Source organism: Pteropus alecto, unplaced genomic scaffold (genome assembly GCF_000325575.1).
Source record: "Pteropus alecto unplaced genomic scaffold, ASM32557v1 scaffold182, whole genome shotgun sequence".
Taxonomy (NCBI): domain Eukaryota; kingdom Metazoa; phylum Chordata; class Mammalia; order Chiroptera; family Pteropodidae; genus Pteropus; species Pteropus alecto.
The window spans coordinates 3,146,260-3,165,250 of NW_006433946.1; the positions used below are offsets into that span (position 1 = coordinate 3,146,260).

The 18,991-nt window shown below is 31.7% G+C and overlaps 1 protein-coding gene across 1 annotated transcript in view; it reads left to right on the forward strand.

The window, feature by feature from the left end:
- SPAG16 (sperm associated antigen 16) overlaps positions 1 to 17,574 on the forward strand; it is a 704,011-nt gene extending 686,437 nt beyond the window's left edge. Inside the window, exon 16 of the mRNA XM_006908498.3 lies at positions 17,399 to 17,574. Within this exon, the coding sequence (XP_006908560.1) occupies positions 17,399 to 17,574 (176 nt within the window). The remainder of the gene's footprint in view (positions 1 to 17,398) is intronic.
- Positions 17,575 to 18,991: the final 1,417 nt, after the last annotated feature.

An 18,991-nucleotide genomic window follows, 5' to 3' on the forward strand; every position in this document is an offset into this window, starting at 1 on the left:
GAGGGACATAATCTGGTATATAAATGCCATTCAGATATTAATAACCATAGTATCTAGTTAATGCAAAGGAGACCTGATTTTATGGACTATTTTCCATTTTCTAACACCGAATGCTTGTCATGTAGATATTCATTTCTTTCTGTTCCTTTGCAATTGTAATTCCTTCTTCATCCCCACTCTCCCCGAAGATTTTCTTGAGATTTTTTTTTTGCCTTTTATGGCCTCACTGTAAATCAAGAGACCCCCAAACATTGACTTCAGTTTAAAAATATAATTATGCTAATTTCTAGTAAAGCAGATGAAGTTTATTTATTTCCATAGGATTCTTTTAGGAAGTAAGTGTATGGAATTAGACAGATTGTCAAAAGGAAAAAACAAAAGAAAATAAATCATCATTTCAGTGGCTTGGAACGTGGCTTATTTTTTTCTCTACTGTGAAAATTGGCTTTGGTTTTGCATATAAAGAATAACTATCTGAAGTGGGGTTTATTTGTTTATTTTTTATTCAAGGTGTTCTTCCTTTTCAATAACAGCATCTTGGTCTCCCTTTGGGTCTCTTTGGGTACTCTTGATTATTGTAGTAGACAGTAAGTCCTGGCTTGGTCCATCACACCATTCTAGCTACCATCCACAGTAATTGATTCAGGAATAAGCACATGATCCAAACTAGCCAGTGAGGGAAAATATTTTTTAACCCAATATAAAACTCCTGGGAAATGGAGGTACTCTCCCCTTGGACCTGGAATTTCGAAGGCCATGAACCTGAACCTGTTATGGCTACCAAGTGAAGAGAAGCTTCCTGAGAGTGAATTCACACTGCTGAAAGCTGAGAGCTGATGAGAGATGGTGTTCTTATAAACATCATTTCAACCTCTTGGCCCAACTATTTCTGGTTTTAATCTACTTATATTTCTGGATTATAAATATATATATTCTTAAGCTATATTTTTCTCTTTACCGCTTTGAGTTGATTTTCTTTCACTTGCAACTGAAAATGTCCTGACTGATATTACATCAATTCAGATAAGTCAAAGTCTATTTTTTAAAAAATTGAAATGTTAACTTTGACATTTGTATACCTCATGTACATATCTAAATCATTTGTGTCTCATTTTATTTTAACCCCAAGTATTCATCAGTGTCCTTAATTGCATATTGTCTCCTAGAGTTTAGCAAAAGCCCATTTGATACAAGTAGGAAGTCAGATTAAGAGGGTAAGAAAGTGTGATGGAGGGAGACAGTAAAGAACAAACTAATCACTTGTTGCTTTAAATTTTCTATAGGGTACAATCCTGGTCATCAGAATACAATATACTAGAATATTACGTTAGACTTCCATAAACGTACCTTCACAGAATTATGAGTTAATATAAATTTATTTAATACTTTATGTAGCAGCCGAATTAGCTTAGCTTTCTGGCATAACTCCTCTCTGCCCTGCCCCGCACCCCCCACAACCCAGAGGCTATAGAATACGAAGGGTTTATAGACAAGGTCTGTGATCTTGAAGAAGTTACATAACTTCTCTGTGATTTAATATCTTCATCTATAAAATGAAAATAATGTTTTTTGCACATTTAGTAAGGACTATATAATGTAATAGAAAATATTCAAGAAAAAGTAGATACTAAGTATATGGAAACTAGTGGTTTTATATTGTATCAACCATTTGAAATCATTTTGAAGGTAACATGTCAATCAGGTATTAGGTTTTTATATTTCCTCATGTAATGAATTAAGGAAGATTTTTAATTTAGGCTAATTTCTCTATGATTTCAGAGAATTTGATGATTTTCTAACCATCAGCAGATTATACTATCTCTGAACTAATTCATTTCTCCACTGCAAACTCATTTGGGCTTTAACATTTGATATTCCAGCCATTCTTTCCTCTTCAGGTGGGTAGGTGGGTATCATCTTGGCTCTAATTCTTTTATCACATATTTGCTTCCTTTTGATTATTAATGGTATAGTGATGCCAGTTTCTCACTTAACCAATTTTATCCAATGAACGATTGCCCTGGAGTAGGAAAGAATGAAGTTCTAAAACTAAGGATACAATCATTAATAATTCACCACCTCAACATTAACAGAAGCTGACACTTTTCTTCCCATTGGCAAAATTCCACATTCAGAAAGGGAGAAAAATCTCCTAAAATATTAGAACTAAATTTTGAGTCTTAAAATGTAGTAAAAGATATGGTTTAAATAGCGAAAAATGAGAATGTTAAGGTGATTTTATTAATTTCTAATAAGTTTTTAAAAATTAAAGTTCAAATTAAATTTTTGGTATAAAATATAAGCCTACTCATGAACAATGGGGAATAAGATACCACAGTCTATGATTTGCTCTGAACTACACTTTACCATAGCTTCTCTGATACCCAGAACTGAACAGAAACTAGATTTTCCTTTGACATCAGCAAAAGCTTTTCTGAAATTGAAAAGCTCCAGGTGCATGGGGTCCGTGAATAAATATTTCAACACTGATCAGCTGCATAGGTGAAGACCATGTTAGGAAACACGTCTACAAGGATTTCTTAATGAAAGCAGGTGGCTGTTGATTTTCTAAATAGATTCAATAATTAGAACATTTTTAGGACTTTAGGTGCATCTCACAAGGGGTTTCTTTAATATTCAGAGGACAGCTCATGCAGGAAAGCACCTGTTCAAGAAGATACTCATTCGTGCCCTCCTAATAGGAGGAAAATATTTTGAAACCCGAGTATGGTAAAACCAAACGTTATGTTCCTAGCAAGGAAAGACTTTACTTTTTGGATTTATTCACCTACTAATGTTTAGGAATTTCTGGAGTATCAAAGATCTGCCTTCCTAAACAAGAGTGGATTTCATATGAAAGACAAAAATAAATACTGTATTTGTTTTAAATTATTTAAGGCAAATATACAAAACATACTCTGTGGAACTAAACTCATAGGCTTAGTAAATAACATTTAATATAAACTTGAAGTAATGGTAGATTTTATCTTCAACCTCTGTTGTATTCATTAAACATATTATTTATTCTAAGTAAGGTAAACATACCTGCTTGGCTCCAGTCCTAAAATAAGATATTGAAGCTCTCTCTATTGTCATGTTTATAACTTGAGTTTCTTTTCTACCCAGAGACATTTAAAATCCATTTATTTTTTAACCTATCTTTCTACTTCGACACAAATTAATATTCTTTCAAGCAGTACTACCTACAATAGAAAAGTTAAGACTCTTTAGCAAGAATATACATAGTAAAAATACTAGAAAAGTTTATAAATTGTTACTAACACTTAAGCAAGTTAAATTCCTAAGTAATATATTTCTTTTTCTGAAGTGTATTGATCAGAAATAGGATGCAAAATAAACTAAATCAAATCTCATCTCTTTCAATGGTGTTTTTAAAATTCAAAGTAATGACCCAGGTTGAGCCATTAATGCAAATCCTCAAAACTTAAATAGTTTCTTGATACTTTTCATTTTGAGACATCTTTTAAAAAAACAACAGATGCCTCTCCACATGCATTCTAGAAATCAATACAATTAATCAATAATATTCTCCACAGGTAATAAATGCCGAGAAGCATTTCTGCCTATCTATATTGATCGAGAGAATTGCTTCAAATTGCTTCTGATGTGTATAAAAATAATTTCCTTATTGATCAAAGCCTCTCTTTTCCTCTCTGATATGTTATTTCATATATGTCACACAATTGTTCTAGACTTTATTCTTGGATATTTGTGATAAAAAATTTCCTATGATCCATATATGAGACTAATTTAAATGCAATGTAAAATAGGTGTTTGTATTGCTCCAAATTTAATCAAAGCGTGAAGCATCATGAGAACTTACTGAAGTTATTTTAATGAGATATTCAAGATATATTTCATTCACATTTTCATTATTTAGAATAAGCTTAAAGTGTTAAGTCAACTTCTATTTCTTATAACAGAATTCCTTTCACGTAGACATATGCATTTAATTCAGAATGATGTTATTCTTGATGGAATAAATAAGAAGAAACTGCATAGTTATAGTCAACTGTTGATTCACAATATCACTGTAAAATTAGATTTTTGTAACAGGATCTAACATGTAAATTACTTTTGTGACCTTTTTACTAATATATATGTTAAGTGTATAGACAGAGTAATAAGAAAAGTATGTCTTCTAAATTAATGTTCTAAACAATAAGTTTACAATTTCATTAGATACAGCATTTAATGAGTCTCATTAAATAGGACTCAATTCATCTTAAATGCAAACAGTATATGTATCCATAGTTGCCTTGGCTAACAATGATGAGTAAATGTTATTAAATTAATTAAGAAGTTTTCCAAGGAAGCTCAACTTCTAACTCTTGATACATTTATTAGCATTCTGAATTATTCCTCCAATAACAACAACAACAAAAAATTAAAGATTCTTATCAACATGATTTAGAAAAACTACCTGTTTTCCTTCTCTTAATGTTCCATTACAAAATGGCATTATTTTGTCCAGCGAATACACTACCATGGAAAGTATTGCTGAATCAGTATCTTCTTAAAACTTGAACACCAGTTTATTAAGTTTCATTCATCTCATGATTTTTATTTAGAACTTCATAGGATATGAATTGTTATATTGATAATCGAGGTCCCCATATCTCTACCTTAGATAATTATTTTTACTTTATCAATCTAACAATTTAATTTTGTTTTTTTTTAAATTCTGAAGGAATACCTAATGCGAAACAAATTAATTTGAAATCTTTCAACAAAATGAGAAATGTTTCTTTTTTCATGAACAATTAATGTAAAGAAATTGGATAAATATGTTCGCTGTATTCAAAATTACTGTTTGAGTCTGAGGGGATATTAGTCAATGTTGAAAGCATAGCATTGAAAGATGATGTATTTTGGTGTGTTTCCCCAAAGCAAAAATAAAATGATAAATTTGTTTAATATCTCAATATAAAACACTTACCTAAAGATGGACAGGTATCTTTTCTGCTCACTAAGGCACTGTTGAATCCTGGGTGCATGGGTGGACTCTGAACTCTAAAATAATAAAAGCTGCTTTTGTAAGTCCTTTACTTATTCCCAGAAAGCTAATTGCACAGTAAGATTCTCAGAGTCAATAAATGCTATTAGGGTAACCACAGAAATGAAATTTTTGAAATATTTCTTATACTTAAATAGAAATTAATTTTAAAGTATTCCTAGGAACAAGCAGAGATTCAGCTGGAAACTGGAGCTGCACACCCAAGAGATGTTTACTCTGACTCATGTTGTATTTTAGTGAGGGCAGCTTAATCACAGTGGGAGAAATGACATTGAGCCAATCAATAAAAATTCATCCGGAGATATTAGGGCATGACGCAGAGGATAAGAGCATGCGTTTGGAGCCATACAGGCCTCAAATCCAGATTCCACTACTTATAAGCTGGCCTTGGAGAAGTTGCTTTTATCTCTCTAAGCCTCATTTTCCTCCTCTACAAAGTGAGGTATGTGCTAGCACTTTCCAATAGAAATATAATGTGAACCACATACATAATTTTAAATGTTTAGTAGCCACGTTTTTTTTTAAAAACAGGCAAATTAATTTTTAAAATATATATTATTTAATATAATATATCCAAAATACTATCATCACAGTATGTAATCAATGTAAAAATTATTAATGAAATATTTTTTCACAATAAATCTTTGAAATCTGGTGAGCATTTTGCAATTATAGCACATTTCAGTTTGTAGTAGATGCATTCCAACAGCCAGGTGTGAGTCATGGCTGCTATAATGGATAGCTTCGGTATATACCAACACAATATGGTTGTTGTAAGGATAAAATGAGATAATGTGTGTGAAGGGCTTAGAACAGTGCTTGGCAAATAACAAGTACTCAGAGAAGGTAGCCGTAAAAACTGTTACTTTTACCACTGAGTACTGACTACAAAAGATGTAGCCTCCATTCCCAAGTAATGTCAAAGTTAAGAAGATAGGACAAATACATAGTTAACTATTATTTATGGCATCTATTGTCACATGAATGGTATGAATAAAATGCAAAAAATATTCAAAAGAGGAAGATCATTTATTAATGCCTTATATCAACTTGGTGAAGAATGTCATTTTGAACTGGGCTTTAATAAATAGGTTGACTTTTATTAGGAAGATATGATCACGGACCATGGAGACAACTAAAAGAATATATTCAAAGGAATAATAGAAGCAACAAACCAAAGTTGGGGAAGTGAAAAATATATTCAAGAAATGATGGTAAATCATCTGATGAACACAGGGTTTACCTAAAAGTGTAATTTCATGAGTAAATGCAGATTCGTTGTAGAGTGTGAAAATTATAAAAGCCAAGTGAAGACATTAGGACCATTATTCAATGTCAGAAGGAGAGAGTAAAAATTTGCAAGTCAAAGATATAATTCAACAGACTTCTACAACTGCCATGAATACGTTTTCTTACCTTGGGCAAGTCGGTTTATCTCACCTATCTTTGTAAAATGAAATGGCTGGATCTAAAACAAAACCAATCCTGAGAATGTCAGAGTTGTAAAGGGTCTCTTTGTTGTTGTTGTTGCTGCTTTCGTTGTTCTATTCAAATGTATGGATTTTTAGGATGGGAGTAATATAATTGAACGAACACCTTAGGAATTAACATAGGTAGATTTAAAAGTAAAGGCATTGTAACAAAAAGATCATTTGAGGTATCATTTCAATGACCCTAACATCTGAATTTAAGGATTTTAACTAATATTGTGAATATAATGGTTGGAAATGGGCAGATTATAGAAAATTAGTAAAGAAGAATGGATAGAACTTGGGTTGAGGATGGAGAGAAAGGAAATAAGAGGAATGAATGCTACTGCCATTTGGAGGCTGGGAGAAAGAGAATATAGCATTCAAAATACAAATGAATAAACTAGGGAGATAATGTTGCTGGAGAGATGGGCAGGGGTGTAACATGAGTCTTTTTAGTTATCAGGTACGATTTTTAGTATGTATAATATATGCATGAAAATGTGTGTATTTAAGAATTAATGGATATAGATATATGAAAAATGACTCCTGCAAGACATGGATGTTTTAGAGCTTTACAAAATAGTAAAATCAACACTATATAAAAGAATTATGAGATTAACACAAGTATTAAATTTAAGATCCTATTTACCTAGTAAATTTAGTGGTGTTCGTAGAGAAGCTCTCAAATGTCACATTTATGAGTCTTAATTTGTGAAAGAAACTTTCGAGCTAATAAATGAAGCAAGACTTTTGAATATAAAAGATTTTGATACAAATCTCAGGTTAACCTCTGAGTCTCATTCTTCGTTAGCTTTAGGGAGGCTATCTATCTCATAGGGTTGAGTGCAAAACAGCTAAGGAACATATGGAGCTCTGAGATGCTCAGTAAATGATGATTACTATAAACTTCTTCCTGTAGACCTAAAAGACAAAGAAATGGGCTCATATTCTTACTATTTAAAAAATAAAGGTCTTGGTGTTCTATTTATATCACACTACACTCCTCATGTAACAAACATGTATTAAGCACTGACTATTTCAAGTTTTATGATTGGTGTAAAAATATTAATGGGCAGCATGCAGAATTCCTAAACATAAGAAGAATTAGTCTAGGTTAGGAGGCAAGTAAGATTTGAAAAGTTTAAGATAACTCTGGGCTGTTCTAGGTAAATACCCTCAAAATCATACTAAATTACAACCACACATATATGTATCTAAAATTAATTTAAAATTCTTTAATTTGAAAAGTGCCAGTAGTTTTTTACCCTTTATTTTTATGAGATTAAAAGTTTTCAATTTTATATTGGTTTATCCAAAGTGATTATATGCACCCAGATAAATTTTACCACTCGATTTTCATGGACTAAATAATTTATTCCATGAACTTCTTCAAGAGTTCTATTGCTAATGATGATTAAATTAGTAAGTACATTCAAATATTCAAGTTTTTATATCAAATCTAATTGATTCTACTTTGCTCAAGATATTATTAGTTGTTTTTTCTTTTTCAAAAAATTGCCTTCTTTAAAGGAGCTATATTATCTTAAGAAATTGATAAATTTACTTGACACTAAAATTTGAAAGACCTAATTTTTGAAGATTGGTTGGTTCATTTAATAGTAGAGCAATATTTTGAGGGTAGGTGAAATTTTGTGATTGTCTTAGCCAAAAAAAGTTGACAAATTTATCAGGTAGAATAAAATAAATAGCGACATGTTATTCTCATGCAAAACCCACTGGTCAACAAAAAAGATACAGATTTAACCAGCAAGAAAATATTCTGAAGTCTTGGTAGATGAAAGTATTAAGTTTTTCAGAGATGTGTGAATAGATAGTCATAATCACTTCCTATTGATACATAGTTATTTATATGAAAGAATGGTAATTATAAAACTATATTATTAAAAACACTATATTAATCTTCTCAGACTGCTTGCTTTTGTTTTTTCCCCATTCTGTGAAATATTTGGGCATCCTAATAACTTAAATATTAACTAAAGAAGAGAAGCAAGTAATTTTTTACATAATCAATATTCAAATATTTATATTTTATTTTAAAATACCTTTATGAATCAATTTGGCTATTTTTATTTTTAAATCAACGTTGATAAGCTATATTACTCTAGTTTTAAATTATACTTTTTCAGTCCATGTGATATTTTTGAAATGTGTGTATTAATAATTTGGTATACTTATTCTTGTTGAAATACTATGCTAAATGATATTTTAAATAATCTATTCAAGAAATAAATGTTATCAGGCAATTTGGGTTAAATTTTGTTTTATAACATTTTAATAAAAGAAATTATATATTTTTTATTTTGCATTTTTAAGAGGTATATTTACTTTAATATGAACATTATTGCATTTTCATACATTTTTATGGTACTACTTAAAATTATTTCTACCACATTTTAATTTCATTGGCCAAGTTTTGATGTAGCTAAGTTTATTACCTAAATTTATCATTAAGACTCTAACATTGGGATGACAAATAATTTTATGGTTTATTATGGTTTATTTTTCATTGTCAATCATCAGGATATTTAGAAAGACACCCATCTACATGTCTATAAATTCCCCCACTTGCTAGAAATTCACTAGGTTGATTTTTTTGAAAGTGCCTCCTATATCTCATACCAACTAGATACTAATGTAGTAATATATGCATCCTAGTAAGTACTTTTGAAAATCTTCAGACCTAGAAAGAGTGCATCATCTCAATTCTAATAAAATTTTTTAGGTGGTCAGATATTGTATGCCATGTAATATACTTCATTTTTTAGTATATTTTTATTAAAGCATAGATGATATACAATATTATATTAATTTTAGTTGTACAACAGTGATTTTATATTTACATACCTATAATGTGATCACTACAATAAGTCTAATAATCATCTTTCACTGTACAAAGTTATGATTTCAGTGACTATATGCCTTGTGCCATGTATTACATCCCCATGACTTATTTATTTTGTAACTGGGAATTATACCTTTTGTTCCTCTTCACCTTTTTATCCATTCCCCTACCTCCCTCTCCTTTGGCAAACATCAGTTTGTTCTCTGTATTTATGAGTATGTTTCTGCTTTGTTTTGTTTATGTTTATTTTATTTTTACATTTCACATATAACTAAAGTCACATGGTATTTGTCTTTCTCTGAGTTATTTTACTTAGGATAATATCTTGTAAGTACATTTATGTTGCTGCAAATGGCAACATTACATTATTTTTATTGCTGAATAATATTCCATTGTGTGTGTGTATGCACGTGAGGATGCCACACTTTTATCCAATTAAATATTGATGGACACCTAGGTTGCTTCCATATCTTGGCAACTGTAAATAATGTTGCAATTAACATAGGGGTGCATCTGTCTTTTCAAATTAGTGTTTTTATTTTCTTTGGATAAATACTCAGAAGCGGAACTGCTAGGTTGTATGGTAGTTCTATTTTTATTTTTTGAGGACCCTCCATACTGTTTTCCACAGTGGCTGCACCAATTTGCAATACCAACAGCACCTGAGGGCTCCCATTCATCTATATCCTCTCCAATACTATTTGTTGACTTTTTGATAATAACCATTCTAAGAAGTATAATTTCATTTTGATTTTTATTTGATTGTCCTCGTGGTTAATGACATAGACATCTTTTCATATGTCTGTTGGACATCTGTTTGTCTTCTTTGGAAAAATGTCTATTCAGGTCTTCTGCCCAATTTTTAATCAGATTTTTTTTTCGATGTTGAGTTGTCTGATTTCTTTATATATTTGGATAGTAACTCCTTATTGGATATGTCATTTGCAAATATCTTCTCCGATTCAGTAGGTTATCTTTTCGTTTTGTTGATGGTTTGCTTCACTGTACAAAAACTTTTTAGTTTGATATGGTTGCATATATTTATTTTTGCTTTTGTCACCCTTTCACGAAAAGAAATATCCAAACAAATATTGCTGAGATCAATGTCAAAGAGTTTACCACCTATTCGATCAATTTAGAGTTTATTTTTGTTTATGGTGTAAGAAAGTAGTCCAGATTAATTTTTATTTGTATGTATATACCCTTTTTCCCCAGTACCATTTATTGAAGACAATATCTCCCCATTGTATGTTCTCAACTCTTGTCATAGATTAATTGACCATATAAATAAGAGTTTATTTCTGGGCTCTATATTCTCTTTCATTGACTCTTATGTATCTGTTTTTGTGCCAGTACTATAGCTTTGTAGTACAGTTTGAAATCGGGAAGCATGATGCCTTCAATTTTGTTCTTTCTCAAGATTGCTTTGGCAATCGGATCTTTTGCAGTTTAATATAAATTTTAGGATTATTCAAGTTTTGTGAAAAATGCCATTAGTATTTTGACAGGGATTGCATTAAATCTGTAGATTGCTTTAGGTAGTATGGAAATTTGAACAACATCAATCCTTCCAATCTATGAGCACAATATATCCTTGTATTGATTTGTGTCTTCTTTAATCTCTTTAATCAATGTTGCATAGTTTTCAGAGTTCAGGACTTTTACCTCCTTGGTTAAATTTATTTCCAGGTATTCTATTCTATTTGAAGCCATTATATATATAATTGCTTTTTAAATTTCTTTTTCTGATAGTTTCTTATTAGTGTATAGAAACACAACAGATTTCTGAATATTAATTTTGTAACCTACAATATTCAGAATTAATTTATTCTAGTAGTTTTTTAGTGGAGTCTTTAGGATTTTCTATATCTAGTATTATGTCAGTTTTACTTCTTTCTTTACAATTTTGATGCTTTTTATGTATTTGTCTTCTCTGATTGTTGTGGCCAGGACTGACTTACAATACTATGTTGGATAGGAGTGGTGGGAATGGCGAGAGTGGGCACCTTTGTTTTATTCCTGATCACAGAGGAACGCTTTCCACTTTTCACCATTGAGTATGGTGTTAGCTGTGAGTTTGTCATGTATAGGCTTTATTATGCTGAGGTCTGTTTCCTCTATATCCACTTTGTTGAGAGTTGTTGTCATATATGGATGTTGAATATTGTCAAATGCTTTTTCTGCATCTCTTGAGATGATCATGATTTTTATCCTTGATTTCGTTATGTGGTGTATCATGTTAATTGATTTGAGAATGTTGAACCATCCTTTTGTCAGTAGAATAAATCCCATTTGATCATGACATACGATCCTTTTAATATATTCTTGAATTTGGTTTGCTAATATCTTGTTGAAAATTTTTACATCTATGTTCATCAGGAATATCGAACTATAATTTTTTTTGTTGTGAAGTTTTTGTTTGGTTGTTGTATCAAGGTAATTCTGGCATCAAAGAAAGAGTTTGGAAGGTTACCTTGAATTTTTTTGGAATACTTTGAAAAGTATAAGTATTAATTCTTCTTTAAATGTTTGGTAGAATTCACCTGTAAATCTGTCTGCTCTTGGGTTTTTGTTGGAGGTTTTTTTTTTTTTTTTTTGATTACTGATTCAGTGTTATTACTAGTAATCAATATGTTCAGATTTTGTTTCTTCCTGGTTCATTCTCGGAAGCCTGTATGTTTCTAGAAATGAATCTATTTCTTCTAAGTTGTCCAGTTGGTTGTCATATGATCCTTTATATTTCTGTGGTGTCAGTTGTCACTTCTCTTTCATTTCTGATTTTATTTACTTGGGCCTTCTTTTTTTCTTGGGTCTGGCTAAAGGTTTATCAATTTTGTTTATTTTTGCCAAAGAACCAGCTCTTTGTTCCATTGATTTTTCCTATTGTTTTTTTTCCTTCCTTCCTTCTACTAACTTTGTGTTTTGTTTGTTCTTTTTCAAGCTCCCTTATATGTACAGTTAGATAGTTTTTTTGAATTTTTTTCTTGTTTTTTGAGGCAGGCCTGTATTGCTATAAGTTTCTCTCCAATAACTGATTTTGCTACATCCCATTGTTTTTGGAGAGTTGTGTTTCCATTTTCATTTGTCTCAAGATATTTTTTAAATTTCCTCTTTAATTTCTTCTATGACTCATTGGTTATTTAGTAGTATGTTTTTATGTATCCATGTGTTTGTGTTTTCTCCAGTTTCTTGTAATCAATTTCAACTTTTATACTGTTATGGTTGAAAAAGATACTTGATATGAATTCAATTTTTTAAAATTTATTGAGACTTGTTTTGTAGCCTAATGTATGGATCTGTCCTGGAGAGTATTCCATGTGCACTTAAAAAAAAAATGTGTATTCTGCAGTTGGGGGGAGAAATGTTCTGTAAATATCTATTGAATCTGTCTGATCTAGTCTGTTGTTTAAGGCCAATGTTTCCTCTTTGATTTTCTATCTTGATAATCTATCCATTGATATAAATGGGGTATTAAAGTTCCTTACTGTTATTAATTAACTCTCAAACTCTCAAGGTCTCTATGTCTCTTAATATCTGCTTAATATACTTAGGTGCTTCTATGTTGGGTGCATAAATATTTACAGATATATTTTGTTTCTTGGATTGACCCCTTTTATCATTATTTATTGACCTTATTTGTCTCTTTTTACAGTCTTTGTTTTAAAATCTATTTTGTTTGATATGAGTATTTCTACCCAGGTTTCTTTTTGTTTCTATTTGTATGGAATATGTTTTCCATTTCTTCATTTTCAGTCTCTGTGTGTCTTTTGATCTGAAGAGTCTCTTGTAAGCAGCATATAGATTTTTTTTAAATTCATTCATTTGCCCTATGTCTTTTGAATGGATTGTTAATCTATTTACATTTAAGTAGTTATTCTTAGGTAAGTATTTATTGAAATTGTATTAATTTTTCTTGTTGGTTTTATAAATTTTCTCTGTTTCTTTCTTATTCTCTTGGCTTCTTCCCTTAGTGGTATGCTGGGGTTTTTTACTGACATGTTTGAGTTTCTTCTCCTTTATTTATTGTGTATCTTTTATAGATTTTTGGTTTATGGTTACCATAAGGTCCATATATATCAACTAGATAGAAAGATAGAGAGAGAGAGAGAGAGAGAGAGAGAGAGAGAGAGATAGATAGATAGATAGATGATATATAGATAGCAGTCTATTTTAAACATTTTAGTTTGAATACATTCTGAAAATGCTACATTTTTCCTCTCTCTTCCAAACTTTGTTTTTGACATAGTTTTAAATCTTTTTGTCTTGTGTACCCCATATGTATTTATTGTGTTTGTCTTTTAACCTTTATATTAGCTTTTTACATGTCTGATCCACTGCCTTTACTACATATTTGGTTTTACTTGTGAGATTTTTATTCATATATATATTAAATTTATGGTTATGGCTCTTTTTTTCCCACTTAAAGAAAATCATTTAACATGTCTCATAAAGTAGTTTTAGTAGTGATGAACTTTAGTTTTTGCTTTTCTGAAAAACTCTTTCTCTCACCTTCAATCCTAAATAATAATTTTGCCAGGTAGAATATTCCAGATTATAGGTTTCTTTTAGCACTTTAAATATATCCTGCCACACCCTTCTGGCTTGCAAAGTTTCCAGTATAAAATCAGCTGATACTCTTAGATGATTTCCCTTGCATATGTCTAGTTATTTTCCTCTTGCTGCCTTCAAGATTTTTTCTTTAACTTTTGCTATTTTACTTGCAATATGTCTTGGAGTGTTTCTCTTTGAGTTCTTCTTGTTTGGAACTCACTGTGCTTTCTAAACCTGAATATCTGCTTTCTTCCTCAGTGTAGAAAAGTTTAGTTTTCAACCATAAATTATTCAAATAAGTTTTCTTCCACCCTCTTCTGGAAGTATGAATGTTCATGTGTTTGATATTATCTCAGAGATACCTTATACTATCCTCATTAAAAAAATTTTTTTTTGCTGTTCTGATTGGGTGATTTCTACTATTCAATCTTCCAGGTCACTAATTCATTCTTCTGTAATATCTAATCTGCTATTGATTCCCTCTAGTGATTTTTACCCCCCTTTCAGTTATTGTATTCTTCATCTCTGATTGGTTCTTTATTATATTTTCTCTTTGTCGATGTTCACACTGAGTTTCTCTGTTCTCCCCAAGTTTGGTAAGCAGCCTTAAGACCATCATTTTGAATTCTTTATCAAGCAAATTACTTATCTTCATTTTATTAGGGGTTATTATTCTGTTGTTTTTTTTTTTCTTGTTCTTTCTTTAGGAACATATTCCCTTCTCATTTTGTTTTATTTTCTTTATTTATTTGTATTAGAATAAACAGCTACCTCTTCTGATCTTAAAATGTGGTGGCCTTGTATAGATACAGCCTCTGGGTAAACTGTGTGTGCTGGGTGGTTTTGGCAGGCCAACTGGAGCTGAAGTGGGTGTGTGAGGCACCTGGGGTGAGTTGGTGGATCATTTGGCTGGGATTGCCTCAGGCATTGCCTGAGGTTGTCAAAGCACGCTGTCGAGACCTTGCATGTAGCTAGAGTTCTTGGACCAACCTCCTACCTTCACTGTCTGGTGAAGAAGGAATGTAACAATGGTGCTCTCCAGTACCTCTGATCCCAGAGAGTTTCCACACATCCCAGGAGTTCTTACAGTTATTTATCCATTTGGCAGGTGCCTTGGGTCAGTGAATGGAATTTTCATATACAGTCTAGGAGCCCTTTAAATTTCTGTTTGTTTCTATGCCCCAGAGCAGGTGAATTTGCCAAGGGCCCCTCCATGATATTTCTCCCTACTTCCAGTTGCATGTCCCCATGATTACAATGTCACAGCCTCTCCTACACTTCTCTATGTGATCCCTCTGTCTTTTGTTGAGCAAAAGCCCTAAGTTCTTCAGGATGAATTGTTCAATCAGCCCTAAGTTCTTCAGGATGAATTGTTCTATATGTAGATGTATATTTGATGTGTCCATGGGAAGAGGTAAGTTCAGAGTTTTCTTACACCGCCATCTTAACCTTATTCCAATATACTTTAAAATTGAACATGATTATAAATTTGTACCCCTTAGTTCAACTAAATCTGAAAAACCTCACCGCAAACTTGCTGACTCAAATCTGTTCTAGCAAAGACAATTTTTTAAAAAATACCTGAGACATAGTGCTGCTGAATTATATAATCCTATCATTAAGTTCCAATATTATAATTTTCTCTATTTTATTGAATAAACTCAGAAATTACCAAGGACTTTCATAAGTATTTCTAAGTATAATTTTTATAGATTTGACATCAACAAAAGATAATGATTTAAAGCTAATTCTTTCCTTTTTCTTTATGAGTTTTGATTCTGTTTAATTTCAAAAATAGTAAATAATATTCACCATCTTTCTAGCTGTTATATGAAGACTACAAGAGAAAAGTTATTTGTTCGATTCTTAGGAAAGTCACAAACAGCAATTGCCTATAGAGTGAGGCTGAAAGTGAAATCCATAGGTAATGCCTCTGTCAGCAAAGACTTAGTAAAAAGGGGTTTATAATAAATATTCACATCTGCTGCTTTGGACACTCTAATCCATCCTAAAGATCTTTGCTGTGTCAGGTTTTGTTCTAGATGAAGAAGCCCAGTAGTTATAAAGGTTTGCAAATAGGCCATATTTATCATGGTTAGCTTTACTTTTATAACTTTCTCTGTTTTAGAGATAATCATGACAATTTTGAGTACAATTTGTGATTAAATATTTCACTCTGACTTTTATGGTGATATCATTTTCATTATGAAACAAATTCTATTTTCATAACATATCACCAACTTAAAATTTGTCAAGAAGGCATCACTGATAACAATGCTATGCTGGATGTGGAAAACAATGATTAAAAGCCCAGGTTTTATATTCAAGGTGCTTGTAATTATTAAATGCTAGCTCCATCCATACATAGGGTATCATCTTAATCAAGTTTCTTAGCTTTCCAAATCTCTCTTTATTCACCTATACTATGGAGTTAATATTATTTTTTATCATTAGATTATTGTAAGGATTATATGGAGTAATTTGTGTCAGGTACTAAATTTAGTATCTAGCATGTTTGAAAGAGTTTGATGAATTTTGAATGTTGTTATTGAAATGATGCTATATGCCCTCTAAGTTTGATTACATAATCCCATGAATAGTACTAATGTACTTATTTACCCCACATACTGTACTTGTGTAAACATATTCTGTTGCTTTTATTTACCTGTAAATTCCCTGTTTGTTACTGGACTGTTAAAAAAAAGTATTAGTTGGAATTGGATTGCTTATATAGTTTTCCTTTAAGGAAGTTATTCACTCAAAAATATGTGCTATAAAAATTATAAGAATACTCTGTGCTGCATTCAGTTCTCAAGTCTAACAAAAATTTAACAGAATTTTGAATTTTAAATTAGAGTAAAAAACCATAAGTCATTTTTGAAATGGAAGTTGTATTTTTACTTCAACTCCAAAGAATTTATTGAGTTAATGAGTGTCACAATTTTTAAAAAAGTGTATTATTGTTTTAAGTAATGATTTAGTATAATTATTTTAAAAAGTTTAATGTAACACCAATTTTAAAATATAAATTATATATATACTCTTATCTATATGTGTCTATATGTGTATAGATCTTTGCCATGGATACATTTTAAGCCTATGCTTTTAACAATTTTAACAAATAATTCACTTGGAAAAGACAGCCATAGAACTTAGTGCTTTCAATCTCATATTCTTAAAATTATTTATTAATCTCAAATAAAAGGAGACTAGCAGGGCATATAAACTAGTCAGAGCATTAGATTTTAGTTTCTTATTTTAAATTTCTATAATCTAATCATTGGCATGACTTAATTTTGACTGAAATGATTTCCTATACTAATAGGAGTTAGTTTATATTCAATGACTGACATCTAACATAAAATGAATCTGTTGAATTAAAATTGTAACAAAACTGTATATTCCACCGCTTATAAACTGTGACCACTGGAAATAAAACTTTGATCTCTCTCTCCCTCCCTCTCTTTCTCTCAGGTCGAGTATTAGCTCAGGCAAGTGGCAATGGAGTTATTCATTTGCTGGATCTTAAATCAGGGCAGATTCACAAATTGGTGGGCCATGAGAATGAGGCTCACACAGTTGTATTTTCTCATGATGGAGAGAGTCTGTTTTCCGGAGGCTCAGATGGCACTGTTCGAATGTGGTCTTGATGGTCATCATATCCTACTGCAGAGGGCATTCCCTTTAAGGCTTTGAACATGTCTCATATGTCCCAAACCAGTAAAAATCTGGTTAAATATGCCAGCAGGTAATATTTACAGTTTACTTTAAAACATGCTTTAGATTTACATTTTAGCGTTCATACTGGTACCAATAAAAATAAAAACTTTCTGCTCATTTATTTGTGTCTGGATTTTTTTCTTTCTCATTTTGATAAGATTTTAGAGACAGAGCATCTTTGCTAGGAGTTTGGAGAAACAGCTTTACAATGACGCCTAATGACAGACTAGATGAATTACAGGAGATTGATTTTGAATGTTAGAGAACAAACTGCAATAGAATCAGGCTACTTTTTTAAAAAATCAAATTCATGCTGCAGGAAGACCTGAAGTTTAACCATGTAACACAAGGAAATTGTGTCTTCAACCAAAGCATCAAGTAGAATCGGGAGCGTACATCTTCACAGATTCTTTGACAGTAATTGTGCTTTATCTATTAATAATAATCAGAGACTGCAGATGGCTTAAATCTAAATGCAAGGCTCTTCCACAACTTTCATCTCCATAGCCCATCTAATAATGCATTAAATATAATTACAATGTTTTGGGTTTTTTTTTTTACTTTTGATTGTAATTTTAATGCAAATAAGTATCTCGCACGTAAAATGCCTTTCCCCCTCCTAACGTATGCAGCAGGGGTATAAAGTGCGATTGCTTAGAGAACACTAGCCTAGTCTAAAGAAGCAGCTCGGGATTTCGACCGAGATGGGCTCAGAAGCCAGTTGGCGCTGTCCGTGGTGCTGAGGAATTCCCGGCTGCCGGCAGAATGAGCTCCAAATCAGCAGTCCGCAAACTGCTTTCAGTGCTGCAGAAACCCAGCTAAAGTTGCTCCTTTCCTTCGCGTCTACAGTTAGTATTTTCTGGTGTGTAAGAGGGGATTCAACCAACATATTGTGGATGATGCTGATATTATTGCCAGCGGAGTGGGCTTTAAGCTACAGCATGCTGTTGCTGTTTGTGATCCACAGAGCCTAGCCAAATCACCTCTACTGCCGTAGCAAACACTGTGTAATTGAACTCATGTGTGGAGGAGGTGTAATCAGCCGGGAAATTTCATAGAAGGATCTGGGAAAATGCTAAAAATAAGTTCAACATGATTCTGCTACTGGGGTCTGGATTTCTACAGGACCAGCTTTCCTTCTTGCTTTGAATTCTGAAGACAGGTCCAAAGCATATTTCTTATGTGTGTCTGCTGTATTTCTCTCTGGAAGGGCGGGAGACTGCTTCTTGACTGTGGTTTGAAATGGGAGGTAGAGAGAATGGATTGCCTTTAATACAAGCCTGAAAATGTATTCTTTGGATAATTAAAGAGGAACTGCTTTCTTAAAACATACCTGATATTTTAGTT